Source organism: Motacilla alba, chromosome 19 (genome assembly GCF_015832195.1).
Source record: "Motacilla alba alba isolate MOTALB_02 chromosome 19, Motacilla_alba_V1.0_pri, whole genome shotgun sequence".
Taxonomy (NCBI): Eukaryota; Metazoa; Chordata; class Aves; order Passeriformes; family Motacillidae; genus Motacilla; species Motacilla alba.
This window is the reverse complement of record NC_052034.1, coordinates 2,397,647-2,418,152: the sequence shown is the minus strand read 5'-3', so window position 1 is coordinate 2,418,152 and position 20,506 is coordinate 2,397,647. Positions and strand designations below refer to the sequence as shown.

Sequence of the window (20,506 nt, the reverse complement as noted above, 5' to 3'; positions counted from 1 at the left end):
ATTGGCTGGGGCGGAGGCGGGAAGGACGGAGGCGCTGAGGGGCCTCAGGCGCGGGGCCGTGAGGGGCGCGGGGGAAGCGGCTGCCGGCGCCTCCGCCTCGCCGAGCACACAAAGGAAGGAAGCCCAGGTGCTGCTCTGTGGGCTGGGCTGGGGCGGCCCCACCGCCTCCTGAGCGCTCGGGCGGCAAAGCGGCTCTAGCCGGGTCGAGTTGTCGCTGGGGGAGCGCCTGGTGGCTCTGGTCACATCATGAAGGGTCCCTGCGGTGTCCCGGGCCCTCCCTCCTCCTCCTCAGGGCTCAGTTCGGAGTCGTGCTCGTTTAAGCGAGTCTCCCTCCCAGAATGGGTTGGGGAAAGCCTTGGAGTGAGGTGGCCTTTCCCTCTGGAAGGAGGGGTTGGATGTAAACTCGTGTCAGCCTCGTCTTTGGCTAGAATTGCATTTTCCTATTGGGAAGCTGAATCGTGCCATACACCGGTGCTTTTCTGATGTATATGTTTAATTATTAAAAGTCAGATGAGTAAATTTATTCCAGAGAATCTGCCAGTTTAAAATTGTTGTCTTTGTCAGTGTTGAAAAAATATGAGGAAAACACCCACTGTGTTGTTCAAAAATACTGTCTCTTAAAGCCATTTATACCTCTTCACTATTTTTAGTTCAATAATTTCACCTTTTTAACACAGAGAAATTGTCTGTCTTTTATTATCCTGAGACATTCAAGGTAATAAACACAGAACAGTAAACTGAGTGATACTCCTTTCCTTCTGACTGATTATTTGTGGAAGAAGGATGTTTTTAAGCATCTCGTTTTTAAAGTCACTGTGCAGTTTTATTTTTCGTTGTTATAAAATGTACAAGCTGCTGTAGTCTTGCAGTTCAAGCTGATGGACTCGAGTTAAAAACTGGCTGGTTTTAGTTACTTAATATTCTAAAATACTTCTCCTGTGTGGATTTGGGTTCTGTCTCCAGTCTAGTGGAGTCTGAACTGCCGTGTGCAGCTCGTGGTGGTTTTATTTATTGTTTGTTTGTTAGCACTGAGTTACTAATTTAATTGCTGTGTTTTAATTGCAGTTTTAAACCTGAGAAAACGAGAGAAGAAGTGGCGATGCCTTCTGACGGGGCAGAATACACAATTGGGGGGGTGAAGATCCTCTTCCCCTGCAAGGCTTACCCCTCCCAGCTGGCCATGATGAACGCTGTGAGTAGAGTTTGCACTGGCATTTGCCAGACTGGGAGCTTGTGTTTTCCAGTCTTTTCATTCCGAAATCTCTGCCAGCATCCAGAAAGCTGACACGTTCAGTTCAGAGCTTGCGGTACCTTGAGGAGTTCGGTGGTGAGCACTCAGTGTTCTCTGTGCTGGGCAATAGCTGGGCCATGATAGGGAATGCTGAAGTGCATTTTGCATTTGGGGGCATTTCTGCCAAGAAACAAGTGGTGTGAGTATGTGGTTGTTTAGCTATGCTGTGATTACAGTTGTATACAAATGTTCAGGTTTATAGGGTGGGGAATGATTTATTTAACCACATTGTCTAAGCAGAAGAATTATGTACAGTAGTATTTCAAGAAGTTTTCTCTTTTGGGAACATTTCTAAATGAATTTTTACATTTATATTTAAACATTGGAAAATGTTTTCACCAGTGGCAGGACAAGAGGCCACAGCCTTAAGATGTGCCAGGGAAAGTTTAGGCTGGACATTAGGATGTCATCGCTAAGATTAGCCAAACAGTCCTGCTTTGTTTTCTGTTAATTCTGTTTCTTTTATGTTCCTTAAAGATCGTGAAAGGCTTGAATGGCAGGCAGCACTGTTTGCTGGAGAGCCCCACAGGAAGTGGCAAGAGCTTGGCGTTGCTTTGTTCTGCATTGTCCTGGCAGCAGGCTTTGTATGGTAAGTGTCTCTGTGCCTTCACAACTTTTATTACAAAATAGAACATAATTAATTGTTTTTTATCAGCTCTTAAACATTTGGTTTCGGGTCTGGGTCCACCACTGCCACCTTGCCTTAATGGCAGCATGAAGCAGTAATGGTTCTGGGTTTACATCCCAGAAGGGAACGTGGCTGGTGGAACTTTGGAGGAAAATCCTGTGGGTTGTGTGGGTGGACTGGGAAGAGGGAGGTGTTTCCTTTCTGTGCTCTGCAGCCCTTCAGGGGGTGACCACAGCTTGGTCAGCTTGGCTGGTAGCTGACCTTTCATCTTCACTGGTGGGCACCTCTGGCTCTGTCGAGTCTGGAGTGCTTTCAATGACAGACAAATGACTTTGTCCCCCAGAGAAGTCAGTGCCAACCTCATCGTGTGACAAGGAGGACAGGAAGGCAGAGCCATCCCCACCCTGTCGCTGCAAGTGTCACTCCCAGCTCAAGAATGAGGCTGCAACGAGTGGGACTCCCAGTGCTCCTTGTTCTGCCAATTATCCCGACCCAGGAACTTCCAGGAGACCTGGAAGCCCACTGTCAAACACAGGTAACTTGTTGCAGCTGAAATTCTGCTGCTTTCAGGCCAGGGATGGTTTTTTTACCATCATCCTAGCAGCCCTGGTCTGCCTTGCATGAAAGCTGAACGGTGGTGTCTAGGAATGGCTAACACTGTTTCCTGCACCATATTCATTTATAGTAATTCTGGCAAATTAAAAACCTTATTTCATGCCTCCCTAATAATGGACATCCATTTTATTTTGTTAATTACAGAATGGAAGGAAAATGAAACGCTAGCTTCAAAGCTGTCCGCCAAAAAAAAGTTATCTCTTTGTGACAGTGAGAAGGATGATTTCCAAGTGGACAGGAAGAGGATTCGTCCTTTAGAAACAGAGCAGCAGGTGAGCAGTGAAATAATCTGGGTGTAGCTCAAGCTGACTCTCCAATCCAGTTGATGTTACAGAGGAGGGTGTGGGAAATAAGTGAATCACATCACAGTCACAGCTGAGAGTGACAGGCTTCTGTTCATTTTTATTGTTGCTTGTTACAAAGGAGTCCATTGTTGCACTGAATTGTTCATTATGACCTGTCCTAAAATCTTTCACATTTAAATCCCCAAAATACATTTATTCCCAGTTGATGGTGTTGATTTCTGTAAGTTTTGTAACAGTGGGAAAGCAAAGCAGAAAAGCTCAGCAATAACTACAGATTCCTTTATAATTAAAACTTCAGAGCTTTCCTTAATGACTTTTGTGTGGCTTCGACTTGGTTAAACTGTTGATGCCCAGTTACTAAACCAGAGTCAGCTGAAACAAAACCAGTGTGAGCCCATCCCTGTGCCCAGTGCATTTTTCCACTGTTTCTTTCCCCAGCAGGTTAGAAAACGTCACTGCTTTGCCAAAGGAGTGCAGTTGGTTGATGCTTTGGAAGTTTATCATCAGAGGAAAAATGGAGAGCTGACTGTTCACTCTGAAAAAAGCATGAAAAGCACTCCTTTTTCTCCCCAAACAGTGAGTAATTCAGTAATATCTGTTACACCAGGAGTGTTAGTTCAAGAACAGTTTTAAACAATATTTTATGTGAAGGGGTTATGCATGAAATGCAGCTTAATGAGGTTTGAGCAAACATTGCAGCTAATGCAAAGGTTCCTCAGTGTTTTGGTTTTTATTTCCACTTTCTGTAGCAGAAGTATCACCTCAGAAGTTAAAATACAGATTGCACCTGTTTCTGCAGCTTTGTTGGGCATTTTCTGCATTTTTTACTGCTTGAAAACAGATTTTACATAAATGTTTGTTGGGGCAAAAGCAGTGGAAGAGGGAACGTGAGGCAGCAGAGTGCTGAGTGTGAGGCCAAGCTGTGGTGTAGTAACCCCAAAGGAAACCACAAGCTGCAGGATTACTGTAAGATACTGGGAGCTGAATATTTTCCTAACAGAAGTGAATCTGTGTTGTAGGCCATTTGATGGATGGTAGTTTTTATTCGTTTTGGAGAGATCTCTAGATTCTTGAGGCAGATTTGCAATGCTTTGTGCCACTGAGCTTCACTTGGTAGTTGGAAACCCAAAGGCCACCAGAGTGTGCTATTCATTTTCAAATAAAAAGAACTCTCCTCCTTCCTGGTCGTAAAATTTCCTCTGGTACTTTGGTGTGGGTACATGAAAAATTTGATTTAAAACTTGTAGAAATTTCTTGTCTAGAAGAAAATTGGAAACTAAACAGTCTGCTGTTTGCTACATCTTCAGAAAGAAGTAACCTGAGAAGAAAGAAAGGGGGTCATTTCTGTTGAAGTTTCTTTTTAAGGATGAAAGAATAAGGCATTATTTTGCTGTGATGAGCTTTTCCTTTAGCAGACTGAGAACCTGTCTGGTATCAAGAAAGTTGCAGAAGGTAAAGCCTTATTTCTCATTAGTAGTTCTGAGCTTTAACTGCATTTAGTTTACAAAGGAAGAGCAGCACAGCTCAGGCTGTTAGTGTAAAAATGCTTTTCTAGTGTGCCTTAGGACATGAAGTCAACAGAGCTCCTGTGGAACTCCCACCCTGATGGACTGTTTGGGGTGATACAATCATGTGATAACAGCGTTGTCTTGCTCACTGGGGCAAGCCTGCCCTGGGATAACCTGGCTTTCACAGTGCTCAGTCCTCTGCTTAAAGCAGATTTAGTTTCTTATCTGTTTATACTGCAAGAGGGAGAATGGGCTGGTTGTTGTAAGAGCATGAGAGGCGCTGCCCAGCCCTGCTGCACCACAGCACCTGCAGGTGTGTGGCTGAGCATCCAAAGCTGCCCTCACCCAAGCCTGGCAATCCAGCCCTGGCCCTCTGCAGTAACTCCTGCAAGGGAGGGCAGTTCCAGTGGGAGGCTAAAGGGAAATTATAACCTCGGGGCACTCTCTTGATTACTTCTGTCAAAGCATATGGCCTGAGAAACTGGGGCAGCTGGGTTAAGGAATCCCCATTTCTAGCAGGGAAAGAAAGTAAACAGTAAATGGAGAGTAGTGTAACAAACACTTGGGGTATCAAAAAACAACTGTGAAAAGAATCTGTCTTAATGTGCTAGCCCATTGCAGTTTGACATATTGCTTACAACCTGCACAATGGGGTTTGGGTGACTTCTGTTACACATTCCAGGGGACTGGCAGCCTGTTACAATCAGGGTCTGGACTCCAGAATGGGCTAATTTACCACGATGGGATGAAGAAAGTTGTGGATTTGTGTTACATGCTCTCACCTGACACCGTATCTGATCCTTTTCCCGCTGATTGACGTTTTGAATGAGCTCTTTGAAGCAAGTTCCAGCTTAATTAAAACGTTTGCTTGGTTAGCAGTGATCTGTGAAAGCCTGTGATAAATATTGAACTGGGTTCACCTGCTGGTGACTGGGGGAGGATAAACAGCTGCTTTGTGTGCTTTAAACAAGAGGCTGCAGCAGCAGCAGAATGCTGGGCTTTCTGAGGGCTTCCAAAGGAGCAGTTGAAAAGCTCTGCTAATGTCACTGCTGATATCTCCCTAGATTGTGCTTGTGTGATATTTCACACAAGAGACATTCACTGCTGCAGCATTCAGGTGCCTTTGTAACTGGGAAATGTAGATGGAGATATGAAGAACTCCTCTTACCTCTTTGTGTTTCAAAGATCACAGCCCCAGTGTTTGTTTAGCTCTATTTTACACACAGTACAGGGCGGTGGACTTGATTATTCCTTCTTTAATCGGACTTCCACGTTTTTGCCATATAAATATTGATGTGATAGGCTGCTTTATCTGCCCTGACAGAAGTACAAACAAGCTGCATTAGCCTAAGGTCCATATAGGCTGATATCTGATCTCTAATGGCATCTGTTCCTGGGTGTTTCTGATTAAATCCTGCAGAAGGTGCAGGAGGATCTTTTTTTGCCCTCTTCCAAATGAAAATCCCTCTTTCAGATTCCAGCAGCTGAAAACAGGTTTAGTTCTGAAGCCAGAGGGAATTATGAAATACAGTTCTGTTATCTTAGTATGAATTATTTCTAATCAGCCCTCCCCTAACTCCTTCTTAGACAAATTGAAACATTTTCTAATTTTGTTACATCTTAACCAGTATCTGTGGTGTGAGTGTAAAATTTGTGCTTTGAGACAGCGCTGCCAAGGAAACCCCTTGCTCATGGAGAGTTTGCTTTCTTTCTGCTGGAGGAATGGGAGAGGAACACCACATGAGGTGCTGCTATATGATCTCCACAGTTAATTCTTAGAGAAATACACCGTTAAAATAGTTTGCCTTTAATAATGTTTAAAGATGTATTTTAAGGATTCAAGTGCAAATCGACTCACTGGAGTAATGTGGAAAGAATAGGGAGAACTCAACTTTTAAGCTGTGTTTTAACCAATTCTCTAAAGTTTTTCTTCATTATGAAGGACCTCCTAAAAAGGTTGTATTTATTAAAGTATTTGGGGCTAATGGTGCCTGTGGCTTTCAGAAATGCTGTGACTACTGCAGGCAGTTTTATTTCTTAACTACTTACTATAAAATCAGCCCGAGTTTACAACTTTCTCAGTATTGTGGGTTTGAGTGTTTTTTGAACATAAAACTTTTTTCAAAGCTAAAGGTAACGTTTTAGTACTGGAATAATGGCTAAAGTGCTTCTTAATGCTGGTATTATACCAATTCCAAACCTCTTAAACCAAACTTTTAAGCCCACCTGTAAAATACTGTAATTTATAAGCCTCACGCATAAGAACACTTTATTTCTTTTTTATGAAAAGTATAATATCTGGTATTTTAAGCCCATGACAGGAGAACCTTCTGTTCATGTTTTTATATATTCATTTGAGCTGCATTTTCCTGTTGTTCTAAGAACTCTGGCCAAACAGCTGCCTGATGGGTCCTCATATTTTTCTATTTTTTTATTTGGCTTAGCACAGCAGTGAAATATTAGTGGCAAAGTCTCATCCTGGTGTCCTGTGTATTGTTTTTCCCTCTGCAAACACAATCTGACTTGGATTAAAATTAAAAGATAGACAAATTCTTCAAGGCCCTCCACAGTCAGTGCTTCAGTTAAATGAATTTTTAGCTGGGTAATGTGGTTTTCATTATTTCCAGGAGCAAAGCAGAATCTAAGTGATAGAAATATCAAGGTAGCATTGGAGCTTTCAGTGTGAGCAGAGCCGGGCATTGCACGTATGTAACATATACCATATGTCAGCTGTTTCCTGCTTGCCTGGTGACAAGAGCCCCATTCATAACTCTTCTTTTTATCCTTTCAGTGAAGAAGTAATTATTCAATATAGGAGGCAGGATATTTGGAAGTGGCTATTTAATGTGGCAGCACAGGGTAATGAAATCTGCCGTTGCTGGCAACCTGAGAGGGGAATGTAACAATTCCAGCATGGGTGTAACTTTATCTGCTTTGAGGCCTGTTTGTTTGGCACATCAGTGAACCTTTTATCCCAGTGAGTGGCAGCTCCGGAGGGTTACATTTACATGCTTTCTATCGTGTATTGTAATATTTAATGGCAGCCAAGGCTGAGTGGGGCTGAGGGTAACACGAACTTGCTTTTCCTTGGAGTGGAAGCTGAAGACAGCTTGATCCCCAGAGCTGCGGTGTAACACACAGCATGACTTAGCATTTGTTTGTCATGGGTAATCTCACTGGTACAATTCAAGGGAGGGAGGAGTACTGCAGTGGGCAGCTACATGTTGTTACCTGCCCTTCCACCCGGAGCCCAGATACAAACTGTCTGACTCTGGGAGAACTCTTCATTTTTCGTGAGAGGTGTGTTTGGACGTGGTTACACTTGAGTTCCTTGTTTCCTGTGTGGCTCTTCAAATTTGTTATGACAATTTCATGTCAGTTGTTCCAGTATTTAATGTTCTGACAGCGGTGCTTCTCAGGAAGAAAAAGAAATGGCTTTTAACAAGTATTTTACAGGATTAGGTTCTGTTTAGAATTATTCCCTGTGTTTCTTTTATTCTCCTGGTTACTCGATGGCCTTTGGCAGAATGGCACAGCCAGTATGTTTCTCATGGGGAGTGTGTGGTGCAGTCTGTTTTATCTGCACACAGAGCTCCTGAACTGTCTACAGTTCTTCTGCTTGCTTTAAGGAAAAAAAATATTTTAATTTGAGTATCTGTTCCCAGTTTTCTTTATTGAAGGTTTTGGACTCTTGCTCTGTAACAAGAGTGTCCTGGCCTGAAGCTTCAATGGGAGAAGTTTTATTTGCATTATTCACGTGTGTTAACATTCCACTGGATGAATAATTCTCTCTGATTGGGTTATGATAAAATTGTAATCGCTGGAAGGTATTTTTTTAGAAATTTCCAGGCACAAGGATGTGCTGCTTTACCACTGTAGAACTTGTTGCAGCTTGATGGGCAGCCCTGGTGACTGAAGCAGCTATCCCAGAGGGCACTTCCAGACCATAAGCAGATTGAGCACACTCCCAGTGTGATTTTGTGCATCATTTTTATGTCTTGGTTTGCAGCCTCCTGGCCCTTGCACTGAGTGTTCCTGTGCTTCTGGGAAAGAGCCTGATAAAGATCCCAGTCACGCAAAGAAGAAAGAAAATGGAGATCGGTTGTGTGTTCCCAAAATATTTTTTGGGACACGAACACACAAGCAAATCACGCAGATCAGCAGGGAGCTGAAGAGGACAGCGTACTCCTGTGTCCCCATGACAATCCTTTCCAGCAGGGATTACACCTGCATTCATCCTGTGGTGTCCAACAGCAGTAACAGGAATGAAATGTGTGTAGAACTGCTGGAAGGAAAACATGTGAGTAATTTTATTTGAGAAAATGAGCATTCATTAAACAAAGTCACATTTAACAGCTGGAATGAGTAACATTTTTTACTTCTTTATATTATATTGGTTAAATACTGCCTGGTGGCATTAAAATTAAATATAAAATGTTGATACACAGTAGCAATACTGTAAAAACTTAGGATGGCAGGAATAAGATTTCTGACTGCCAGGTTAATGGTGTAATAAGACTTAAATTATCTCCGGGTTTATAAATGAAGAAGAAAGAAGTGTCCTTTATTGATGTACATTTTAGAAACATGGATTTACTTGACATGAGGTGTTACTGTCTGGCATAAAGAGCAGCTGTTAGAAATGTTGCTGAGAAATGGCCAAAGGTGAGGAACTTTGGAGGATTTTAGCCTGCTTGGTTTTTGTTGTTTCTTGTACCCACTAAGTCTCTGCTCTTCTTTGCTTTCAGGGCAAGTCCTGCTCTTATTACCACGGTGTTCACAAGCTCAGTGAGCACCACGCCCTGCAGCCTGCCCCTGGGCTGTACCAGGCTTGGGACATTGAAGACCTGGTGGGCCTGGGCAGGAAGCTTCGTGCCTGTCCCTATTTTGCAGCCAGGGAGCTCATGGTGGGGGCAGACATCGTGTTCTGTCCCTACAATTACCTCCTGGACCCACAGATCCGGGACAGTGTGAGTATATTGGTGAGAAGTGGCAAGAACTGAAGTTAAAAAGAAATGACCCACTGAATGTTATGTTTGTATGGTCAGCTGAGATCCCATTCGTGTCCAAAATGCTATCTATAAAATAACTCCTGGGGTTTTTCCCCCTTGGATATTTTCTAGGTTATGGAAATTGATTCAAAACCTGAAAAGCTTCATTTGCGCTGTGGTGCAGAATATGCATTTTGCAACAGCCTCCTGTTAGTCGCTGTTTCTCATGTCTTTCAGTCTGTTTCAGCAGACAATAATTATCATTTTTAGATGGACATTAACCTAAAAGACCAAGTCGTCATTTTGGATGAAGCCCACAACATTGAGGACTGTGCTCGGGAGTCCGTGAGCTTCGGGGTTAGCGAGAGCCAGCTCCGAGCTGCCCGCGAGGAGCTCGATTTCATGGTCAGCAACAACATCAGGCAGAAGCACCATGAGCCCCTCCGAGCTGTCTGCTGCTCCTTGATAAAGTAAGGCATCTTTTTATTGCTTTATATCAATTAATATTTGATAAAATGGCCTTTAGATTCCCTTTGATGGTATAAGTTATTCTGTCGCATCTGATAAAATGCAACAAAGGTGCACTTACAACTATGCAGTTGTTTGATTTATGTTCATTTGAGGAATCCACAGGGTTTGATCTATTCAAAGAACTGCTGGTCTCACATGGAAACATTGAAGTTCTCTTTTGAAAAGTCTTGTGCTCTTGAATCATGTGCTGCTCTTTAGGAGGCTTTTTTGGACTCCTGCTTTATAAAGCTCAGTATGAAAATTTTCATAAGATGATTTTTTCTATTTCACACGTTTGCTTATTTGACAAATAATAACAGCATTATTTTGTCAAAGAATTAATTAGTTCATGTTTATAGAATGCTTTCAGAGCCTTGGACAGCAAGCATTTGGAATGGTTTGGAATCTGTTCTTGGAATCATATTGGAATCCACTGAATTCTTCATAGCTGAAAGTGAATTTGTCAGTCAGGCCCTTTGTTTTCCCTGGGAAACAACTTCCTGGAAGGGGAAGAGCTGAGCGTAAGGTGGAAATCATGAGAGGGGGTGTAACAAAAGCAAACGGACAGAAGCCTGGGAAGAAAGAAGAGGTCCAGAGCAAAGTCTTTTGGGGGAATTAGAGGTATCAAAGTCAGCAGGAAAAAGTGAATAATGCTACAAGTGGCTTTGCAGTTGACTGAGTTCTGCTCCAGTGTGGGCAGTTTCATTGTGCTGCAATGGACTGTGCAGCACAGCACAGCACAGGAGGAGTTCACTCTCCCATCCTCATCTCTGCTCAGAGTTTGTGTCACACCGAGACAAGGCACTTTTTCTGCTTGGCAGAAGCCAATTCTCCTACCTTGGATATTTCAAATGTTAAACTTTAGTAAAAGATAAGAACAGCATGGCTGAAGATTTGATTGCCTCAAGCTTTTTAACCTTATCAGGAAAACTAAGGTTGATTGTCTTGGCAAATCTGCCAGCAGCATGAAAAGCAGTTGCTGGAAAGCAGAGGACTGGGTGTAAATAGCCAGGAAGAGGTAAAATGCACCTGCACAGTGACACGGCTTTGCCAAATGCATGGGGAGCTACGAAAAAAAAATCTTCTTTCACTTCTAAAGATCCTGGGCCCTCATTCCAGAAAGCACTTAAGGATGGGCTTAGTGCCACGGGGTGCTGCAGTGACCTTGGGGAGGAATGTGCAGCCAGGCCAGTGGAGGTGTGCTGGCAGGCTCTGCTGCTGAGCTGCACACTGGGCAGGACTGATCACTCTGTTCAGTGGAATATGCTGTGTCAACAGTGGAATGTTCTGGTAGCGAGGGAAGCAGCAAATACTCTTCCTGGAATTGAGTGCATGTGTGCAACATCCATTCATTCTTTTCCTGGAAATACTGCATACAGCAATTTTCACTTCAAAACCAGAGATAACCTTTCTGGGAATCAAGCTCATTTTCTTTATGCTTCCTGCTTAGCTCTAAATATAAATTAACAAGCTTTGCAAGTAAATGCTTTAATGTTAGATGGAATTTATTTGAGAATTTAAGGTGTATTTTGCTGATATTTGGCCATTGTGTTAAGTTTGTATTTGCATTTATTATTTCAAAAATATGTGATGGTGTTTGAAGTTCATAACAGGGAAACATTTTACATTTCCTGAAGGGTTTTACCCATTGTAAATCTCTTTAATTCCTGTCACAGGGGCCTTGTCCTAATTTCAATTCCAGGTCTTTTTGATGTTTCGTTTGAGGAATTGGGGCCTTAGTCTTAGTGATCACCATTCCTTAATGAGATAAAGCAAATTTCAGCCAAAGAAGTGATTGTTGTGGCAGTATTAGTGGGGTTTTGTTTGCATTTAACGTGGCAGAAGGGAAGGTATATTTTAATTGTTCCATGGGTCAGATTATTTGTGGTGACAGGGCAGGAAATCTAGAACTGAAGCAGTCCCAGAGCCTTGCTCTGGAGTTGCTAATGATGAACTGGTTTTGCAGGTGAATGTTTTGAGCTGTTGCAGCACTGACAGCTGTCTTTGTGATGCCTCCTGCCTTTTGATGGAGCAGACAGCTCCAGCCTTTGCTGGGAGAGAGGGAGCTGCCTGCTTTTCTAGCCAGAGACAAGGGCTCGTGGTACTGCAGGGATGAAGGAGGACATGCTCAGTCAGAGAAAATTCCAGCTCTGCCACAAATGAGATCATCTCCATGTTTAGCTCGTGCTTCTAGCAGTCAGTCACATTTTGCATTGTACTGCAATTGTAATTCTGCTTCCAGTTGCAGCAGTTGCCAGTACCTGTGGGTAGGTTTAAACGGGCACTCGTTATTGCCCCACTTTCCCTTCCATGTGTAAATATGCAAAGTGTTCATTTCGTGCCTCAGGATTTGTTCTTAATTGGAAAGTCAGCAGTTGACAGGGATGATAAACCGACCTGCAGCAACTGGAGTCGTGATGAGTGCCTTTAGATATGCAGCAGAAGTCTTGCTTGAATGAGCCTGACATATCATAAGAAGAAATTACATTTTAATTCCTTGTCTTTATTATCTATTTTATAAAGTATAAACATGTGGGGAGAAATTTTCTTCTCATTTCAATGAGCTGCATCCAAAGCAGTTCCTTGGGAGTTCAACAGTGAAAAACAGGCACAAAGGAAAAGCAGAATCTCTCTCCTTACATGTAGTAAAACATTTATCATCATCTTCGAAGTCTGGTGCAATTTTTGAGGTTTGCTTTGTACGTGCAAAGTGTCTCTGAATCTCTAAAATCAATGCTGAAATGATTTCTGCTTTTTCTCTCCTTCAGCTGGCTGCAGGAGAGCTCTGGGCAGCTGGTGGAGAGAGCCTATGAAACTGCCTGTAAGGTGTGGAGTGGCAAAGAAATGCTCAGCTTTTTGTACAAAATGGGAATAACTGGGATGACTTTTCCCATTTTACAGGTAATGTTATGTGCTGGATTAACGAGCACCGCCGTGCACAGTATTGGTGGTGTTCAACATCTTAAAATGCACATGAGTTAAATGGAAACAGCTCTTTTCATTTACTGCAATACTGAAAAGTTGTCTGAAAATGATTCCTGATGAAAACCAGGAGTAATCCACTCGAGCTACTGCAATTTGTGGAGAATCAATGTTTTGAAGGATACAATTGCTCACATACAATTATTTGGATTGAACCAGTGATATTTTGGCCCGTTCTATCCAGCTGCATTTTTATTGAGTGTTGAAATGTTTTTACCCTATTTTCAAGTTTATCCCTCCTTTCTGTGTAAGCCACTTAAGTTAAAAGCATTGTTAAAAATTGAAAGTATTGCTCCCTTTCCCTTGGCCCTTTTCCTCTGATTCTATAGGTATTTTAAATGAACTTTTAAAGCAGTGAGCTGACAGTCTTGTATCTCTATTAAACTTTGGTTTTGAGAAGACACTTAAAATGTTGTTAATACGGAATTTGCCCCTTGCAGAAACATCTTGTTGCTGTCCTGGAAAAAGAAGAAAAAGTATCCATGCATGGGAGAGAGGAAACTATCGAGGTGCCAATCGTGAGCCCTGCAGCACAGATCGTGCTCAAAGGCCTCTTCATGGTCCTTTCCTGTCTCTTCAAAGAGAGCAGCAGGTCAGGCCTAACATTTATCAGCTGAATGCTCACAGTTTGATTGCTTCATTGTAGTTTTTACTGATATTTCTCTCTCTGTGTAGGTTTGCAGATGATTACAGGGTTGCTCTACAACAAACTTACACCTGGATGGCTGAAGACCAACGTGATGATGCAGATACAAGTTCCTTCTTCCCGAGGCCCAAGCACAAAAAGAGTTCAAGGCAGAAAACCCTTGTCCACATGCTGAATTTTTGGTGCTTGAACCCTGCTGTGGTGAGCTGAGTGTGAAGAAAAGATAAAACAATCTGAGTGATAACAAAACCACATCAGATCTGAAAGAGATTGTGTTGATTTTCTAAATCCCTGCTTTTCTTTCCCCCACCTAGGCTTTTTCTGACTTAAATGAAGTTAGAACAATTGTTCTGACATCAGGCACACTCTCTCCCATGGATTCCTTTTCCTCAGAGCTTGGTGTGAAGTTTTCCATTCAGCTGGAGGCAAATCACGTTATCCGGAATTCCCAGGTAGGCTGGGCTTGGCTGTTCCCTCTCCTGAGCTCTAATGCTGCCCATGGTACAAAAAACAAACAAAAGTGATGGCAAACCCATGCTGTCAGTTAAAAGAGAGGCCTAGACTTGGCTTAATGCAATGGAGACGGACATTTTCAAATGAATAAAGAGGCAATTTTTAGACACATTTCCCTGGAAAAGTTCAATTTCATATCAATCACTGCGCTTCAAGTACTGAAATGAATTTGACAACTATCTCAATATTTCTTTCCCACTTAAAATGTCATTATTGAGCCTGATGTGCTTTGTCCAGCCTGCTTTAGAGTTAATCTTGTCCCTGTGGCCCCCCAGGTTTGGGTTGGCACGGTGGGAGCGGGCCCCAACGGGCGGAAGCTGTGTGCCACCTTCCAGCACGCAGAGACCTTCGAGTTCCAGGACGAGGTGGGAGCCCTGCTGCTGGCAGTCTGTCAGACAGTTGGCCAAGGAATTCTGTGCTTTTTGCCATCCTACAAGGTAAGGAAATCTGAATTGCCGTTCTCAGACCACACACCTTTGAAAATGCACGGTGTGATTTTCTGCTTTATGCATCGATACACAGAAATGTTTATCCAATAAATGGATTGTGAGAACACAGGGGGATTGGATTGGTATTTCTTGGCATTCAGGTTTGTTGTCATGAGCAAACGTGTTTGGTTTTTCTCAACAGATGCACTTATTAACATGGACAACCATTTCAATTAGCATTACCATAAAACCAGCCAGATCCATAAATTTTCCTTATGTTGTTTCCCTGAAGGTTTAGAAATTGTTTATTGAGAAAAAAATTAAAAATCACACCATGGAATGATACTTTCTGTATAAGTCAGCAGCAAGAATGTCTTTGCATGTTCTTTCTGTGCTATCAGAATGCAGAATTCATCCAGTTAATTTCTCCTTCCCTTGTTTCTTGTTCCATTTCACTGCATTGGAGATTGGAGTGTATTTTTCTTTAGTCGGGGGAATTGCTCACTGACATTGGCTGAAAGGAATCAAATTTCTCCATTTCAAACTATGTAATATCTAATTTCACTGACAACAGTTATCTAATTATGGTTAATCTGGATCTCCCAGTAGTTCTGCTTTCTTCTCTATTTGTTGTTACTGTTGTTTATGGTCAGGAACAGGAATATAAACCTGCAAGATAATTCTGTAACTCATACTCATTTTTTCTGTACTGCTTGCAAGGCTGTGACTTTTTAATTTTTAAATGATTATTTATGATTTTTAAAAATCATCTTAACAGACAAAACACAAAGACCTCTCAAAAAAATCCTACCAAATGATTAAAAACTGCAACATGATGGAAATAGAATTTCAGACCTTTCCGCTCATCCCTAAGGTTCATAAACAGAGAATATTTTACAAAATGAAATAAAAACTACTTATTCTTTTTTTAGAATCCCTTCATCTTTCGTTATTTAACTGGCAGGCTGCAAAGGGAGGGTTGTTTCTTGCCTGGGTGTCTTTAGGAATTGGAACCACAGTGCAATTCCCGACAGTAACCATTAGGTGACCACATCAGACCAGGTAATGTAAGCCCCTGAAAAAAGCAGATTACTGACCATAAATTTATTTAACCTCACGAAACCCTGCGCTTCCATGCAAAGGAAATGGTCTGACCAAAAAATCTCCAATTTATTTAAGAATTTAACTGGAGCATCTTTCAGTTTCCAGCGTTATCTTTCCAAGCGTGTCGTGTTGGAGAGTTGATCTTCCACATCCAGAGCTGACAAATATTTATGAAAGTTTTTATGAGAATAGTAATGTGAATTGCAAGTACTGAGAGACTTTGTAATGACATTTACTAAAGGAGGAAAACAATTGCTGGCCAGCTCTGGAACCTTCCCCCCCTGCCCTTCTGCCTGACTGAAAGGTCACCCTGCACACGCTGTGTTCTGTTCTTTGCAGGACACTCCCTGAGCCCAGCAAAGTATTGATAAATAGAAATTGCAGACAATTGAAGGATGGTATTTTAAAATCACATTGCCAATATTTTTCTATGGATGCCCTTTTTCTTCCTACTACTTTTATTTGGGATTGGGTTGCCTTTAAGTCTGAGATTAATATGTTGAAAATACAGAATAATGTAAGCACATTAATACAGGGAAAACACAGTATTCTTTCATCATCATAAAGAATATTTGCATTTCAAAAGTGATTTTCACAGGAAATTGCTGCCTCTCTTTAAAAAGCTGCAGCCTTCAAAGGAATTTTTCAAGGCTGTCAAGATCTGATTAATACACATGATCATGGACCTCGCTATTATGATTTAAGCAGATTTTTTGATGGCTCAATCTGTTTTATGAATTGAAGCTTCAACTTTGGAATAAGTGACAAATAAAGGTTTTTTTTCCTGTCTGGAAGGCTGAGGACAATGCTTTGAATTTTAAGTACTTTTTATGCAGGTGGTTTGATGGAGCTGGAATTTAGTTTGGTATGTACATTAGATTTCAGTTTGGAATTACTACCTGCAATGTGAATGGGGAAAAAACAATAGTAGAGAAATTTCCCTTTATGAATAAATATATTTTTAATTGAAGAGTGGCTGTTTATAATATATTTATAGCAAATATATGGAGTTAATGCAGTGGAGGAAAATATATGGATGGGCAAACAGCCCATCAGCTGTACCTCCCCACATCTGATAGGTGTCTGTTGTGAACAGCTGTGATGGTTCATGTGAGGGAATTCACATAAAACACGGGCATTTTTAATGTCATTGTTGGAGTTGTGGCACATTGACTTTTTAAAAAATCAGCTTGATCTTAACATTCACTAAATTCCAAAGCTCCATCATTTTTAAGGCTCCTAAAACTGGTGATACTATGCAGCAAAAATGCATTTATGTGAAAATCAGTAGCAACTCCAGCAAAAAACACTCTATAAAAGAGAATATCAGGAGGTGAAAAGATTGCCCAGAAATCTCAGATGCTTTTAAACGAGATTAAGATAAGGCCCATTAGGGCTCATGTTGCCAACCTGTCTGCATTAAGATATATCTTGCCTGGTGCCTGCATCTTGGATGATTCATTCAATATGTGTCATATCAAAGTCAGGCTAGCCAGCAAGGAGAAAAATGCTAATGCTTCTCAATTTTAGTGATAATCCATCATGATGAATTAACTGACCTTTCTTAGTAGCTTTTTCTGTTTTTTTTAACAAAAGAAGCTTTGGACAATGATGTTAATGTTGCTTTGGTTTGTCGTGTTCTCGGAGGCATTGTTGCTTAATTTGGATCTGCTAATTGAGGAGTCATCACTTGGAAGCAGGATTTTTACAGGTCTAGTTGGAAAGGGTCTGAATGAGTGTTTTCAACAGGGAAACTTAGGAACTGATAAGAATTCTCTGCTTGAAAACTCGAGGTTGCAGGGAGATTGGACTGGATCCCATTTGAAGGTTCCTTGCAACACAAACTATTCCACGATCATGGCAAAATTAGCATAAATTAGCATATAACTGATTTATGCTGCACTGCACTGGCTGTTTTCCTTGAGAATTTTGGGGTGAGGTTATAGTGATGACACACAGCAACTTTTGCCACTTGCAAAAATAAATGCAGAATTTCACAGCCGAGTTTTTCTTTGTCTCCTGACTTCAGGAGCTGCTCGGTCAGAGCTGAAGCTCTGTCAGTCTCATCCCATTTTCCTGCTCTCTGGGCTGCTGGTGTTTTCTGCAGTGGGAACAGCCAGCATTGGGTGACAGCAAATCCCTTTGGGCTGGAGCTCCTCTCCCTGGGTCAGGTATCCACCAAACCCGCCCAGGAGTCCCAGGCAGGTGTTGTTTGCCCTTGTGCTGACAAACCATTCTTGGCACCCTCCCACAGCTCCAGACAGGCAGGAATTAACAATATTAATTAACTCTGAGCAGCGTGGAGCTGCTTTCAGCAGACTGAGCATATTCAGGGGAACGGTTTGGAATCAACAGGATTGGTTAACCTCAGTTTAACCTGTGGCTGTGTCCACGTGGATTTAAACCTGGCCTGAGGTGAATGTGGCACCCTCAGGTATGGCAGGCTGAGGCAGGGATATCATTTCATGATTAATTCCCAATGTCTGGCTTTCCTTCATTTTAGACAGAGCCTTTTCTTGTTGAGATACGTGAGATTGGTAGAAATTCTTGTTTTCAAGAAGTGTTTCGGTAATGAATAGAACTCTGAAAAGACAATATTTTCATTTCTAAAACTTTCCTGAAACATGGGTTTGTAAATAAATTATAAGAAACCCATTTCTCCTGCCATCAATAAAACAAAGCAATGCTGCTTTCAGACAACTTTTACTTATTTAATAAATTACTTCAATAAATTTCCAAAGGATGGTAGTCTGTTTAGCCCAGCCTATTAAAAGCATTAAGATTTGAACACTGGCTGTTAAAATGAGTAAATGGCAATATCACAAAGTTAAACAAATGCCAAAAAACATTTTCCAGAGTACTGGGATTGTAACAATACCATTAATGAGGGCAAAGAGGTTTTAATGCAATTTGCACATTCTAAAGTTTCAAAAAGAGGTTTTGAGTTAGTGCATTATTAATGTTCTGAACATCTGGAACTATGTAAGAGCCACAGACATTGAGCAAGTGCAGGGTTTCCCCACTAGGTCTGATGCTGGCTGATTTCCTCCCCAGCCAAAAGCTTGTTTTTAGAAGTTTGAGACAGTAAAATGACAATATCCAGATAAGAGAGAAACATTCCACAGCCTCTTTTCGCTTGTGTTATGTACAGAGGAATAATTGGAAGCCATTAGGTTCGTGCAGTTAAAAGGTGTACTTGCAATTAAATAGGAAAATAGTTCTTTGCACCACAGATGGGGGCTCTGAGGAATTATCTACCAAGTTCCATAAAAATGCTGAACTTTTTCTGTTGGGTGTATTTCTGTGTTCTATGCAGGGATAAATGCTTCATCAGGAGTCATAATCTCCTTGATGTTCCTGTTGACAGCTCTAGGAGGGCTTTGAAGAAGAGATTTACTCCTGTGTGTAAATATTTGCAGGGTGTAAGGATCTGTTTGTGTCATTTAGGACAGAAATTCCTTCTTTCAAGTTACATCAGCATTAACTTTCTGCATAATTTTAGTGTTAGAGAATGTAATTGACACAGTTCCAGCCTTCAAATGCTCCCGGAAACAAGAATGTTTCAAGGTGTCATCCAATTTTAGATGTTTTGACTGCAGCTAATGCCTGGCATGGAAAAGAAGATGCCTTTGAGCGGGTTTGGCATTTCAGGAGTAAGTTACAAAATAATTGTAAATTAATAATGATGCTCACTTTCTGCCCAGCATTTGCTTTCTGCTCCCAAGGGAGAGGTTTTCTCTTTCTCCAGAAGCCTCATTTGTTTGAGCCGAACAGCTGCAGTGGAGTTGTGACAGAGAAACCCCAAAGCTGGAGAGGGCTTTAGGGACAGGATGCTGGCACCCTTCCGCCTCAAACGTCTGCCTGAAAGGAGAGCAGGGTGAGGGAGGAGTGATTAAACAATTCCTGAGGGGCTCCTGGGGCCTGTCCTGGCACCCTGGGCTCAGCAGTGCCCTGCAAGTGCCAGGAGTTGTTCTGGTGCTGCCCCTGAGAGGGCTCTGACACCACGGTGACCCTTTGGGCTTTTGTTCTCTTTGGAAGGAAAGACTCTTGCCAGTGGCCTTTGTCCTTCCTCTGCTGGAATCTTAGGGAAGTGGTTTCTGTCTGATGGGCCATGATTTGGGGAAAATGAGCTCTAAAAAAAGCTGAATTCTAATGGCTCCCAAATTATTCATTTCAACATTTGCACCTAATAAACATAGATAGAATTTCATTTTACTTGTCCATATTATTTCTTCATTGCTTGTTTTTTGCTCTTCCCCTGCAGTGGTAGTTTTCCTTTTGAACTTTATCTCGGCTTCTTTATGTTTTATGGGGGTTTTGTTCCCATTAATCATATACAGTATCTACTTTCAGTTTAATTCTCTATTTTCCATCATTTCAATATCAGTCATATAAACTGTCTAGCTATTGAGGCTCTCACAGTCATCCAAAGATACAATTATCTGAGGTGCCTTCTGAGAGCTCCAAGAGCTCTGTAAATCTTTGTGCAGTTTGCTTTTCCCATCGACTTGGGCATAGCAATGTCTGTAAAAGTCCCTGTGTGAGAGGGAAGACTTTAACCATTCCCTCACAACACTTTGCTCTGCTTTGGGCACTGCTGAGAAATTGCTTCAAATAAAAAAGCCAGGAGCAGAAGGAACGATCAACTCCATACAAAAAGAACTGCAATGAGAGTTTTTGTATAACCAGGTATATAATATTTATCTTTAATGCCATCAGTGCAATCCAGCTGTGCCAAATTAAATTTGCAGATGGAGCTGGCAGTTCACACCCTGGCAGGATCACTTCTTGTGGAGCTGCAGAGGCTGCAGCAAACTCACAGCCAGAATACTGCTGGGTTCTGCAGAGGAATAACTGAGGTGTTGGCTAGGGAAGTTCTCCTGAACTTTAATGATTTATTAGATGGTTTTCATTTAGAATTTTTTGACCTTGAGTTGTCTGAGTTTTGTTATTTTTGGTGGTTGTTTTTTTCCCACTGCTTGGTT

General features: G+C 41.8%; 1 protein-coding gene across 3 annotated transcripts in view; it reads left to right on the top strand.

Moving 5' to 3' along the window:
• Positions 1-5: 5 nt before the first annotated feature.
• Positions 6-20,506, top strand: part of BRIP1 (BRCA1 interacting protein C-terminal helicase 1) — a 46,931-nt gene continuing 26,430 nt past the window's right edge. For 2 of the 3 annotated variants that reach the window (XR_005259441.1, XM_038158218.1), the window contains exons 1-14: positions 6-127; positions 1,066-1,192; positions 1,769-1,880; positions 2,263-2,454; positions 2,679-2,806; positions 3,278-3,415; positions 8,357-8,647; positions 9,096-9,317; positions 9,609-9,808; positions 12,617-12,749; positions 13,271-13,422; positions 13,506-13,677; positions 13,791-13,928; positions 14,265-14,426. Coding sequence is in view for 2 of the 3 variants with exons in the window: in XM_038158218.1 (XP_038014146.1) it covers positions 1,100-1,192; positions 1,769-1,880; positions 2,263-2,454; positions 2,679-2,806; positions 3,278-3,415; positions 8,357-8,647; positions 9,096-9,317; positions 9,609-9,808; positions 12,617-12,749; positions 13,271-13,422; positions 13,506-13,677; positions 13,791-13,928; positions 14,265-14,426 (2,133 nt within the window). In the remaining variant the exon portion in view is untranslated. The remainder of the gene's footprint in view (positions 128-1,065; positions 1,193-1,768; positions 1,881-2,262; positions 2,455-2,678; positions 2,807-3,277; positions 3,416-8,356; positions 8,648-9,095; positions 9,318-9,608; positions 9,809-12,616; positions 12,750-13,270; positions 13,423-13,505; positions 13,678-13,790; positions 13,929-14,264; positions 14,427-20,506) is intronic. The other variant, XM_038158219.1, reaches the window with a different exon arrangement.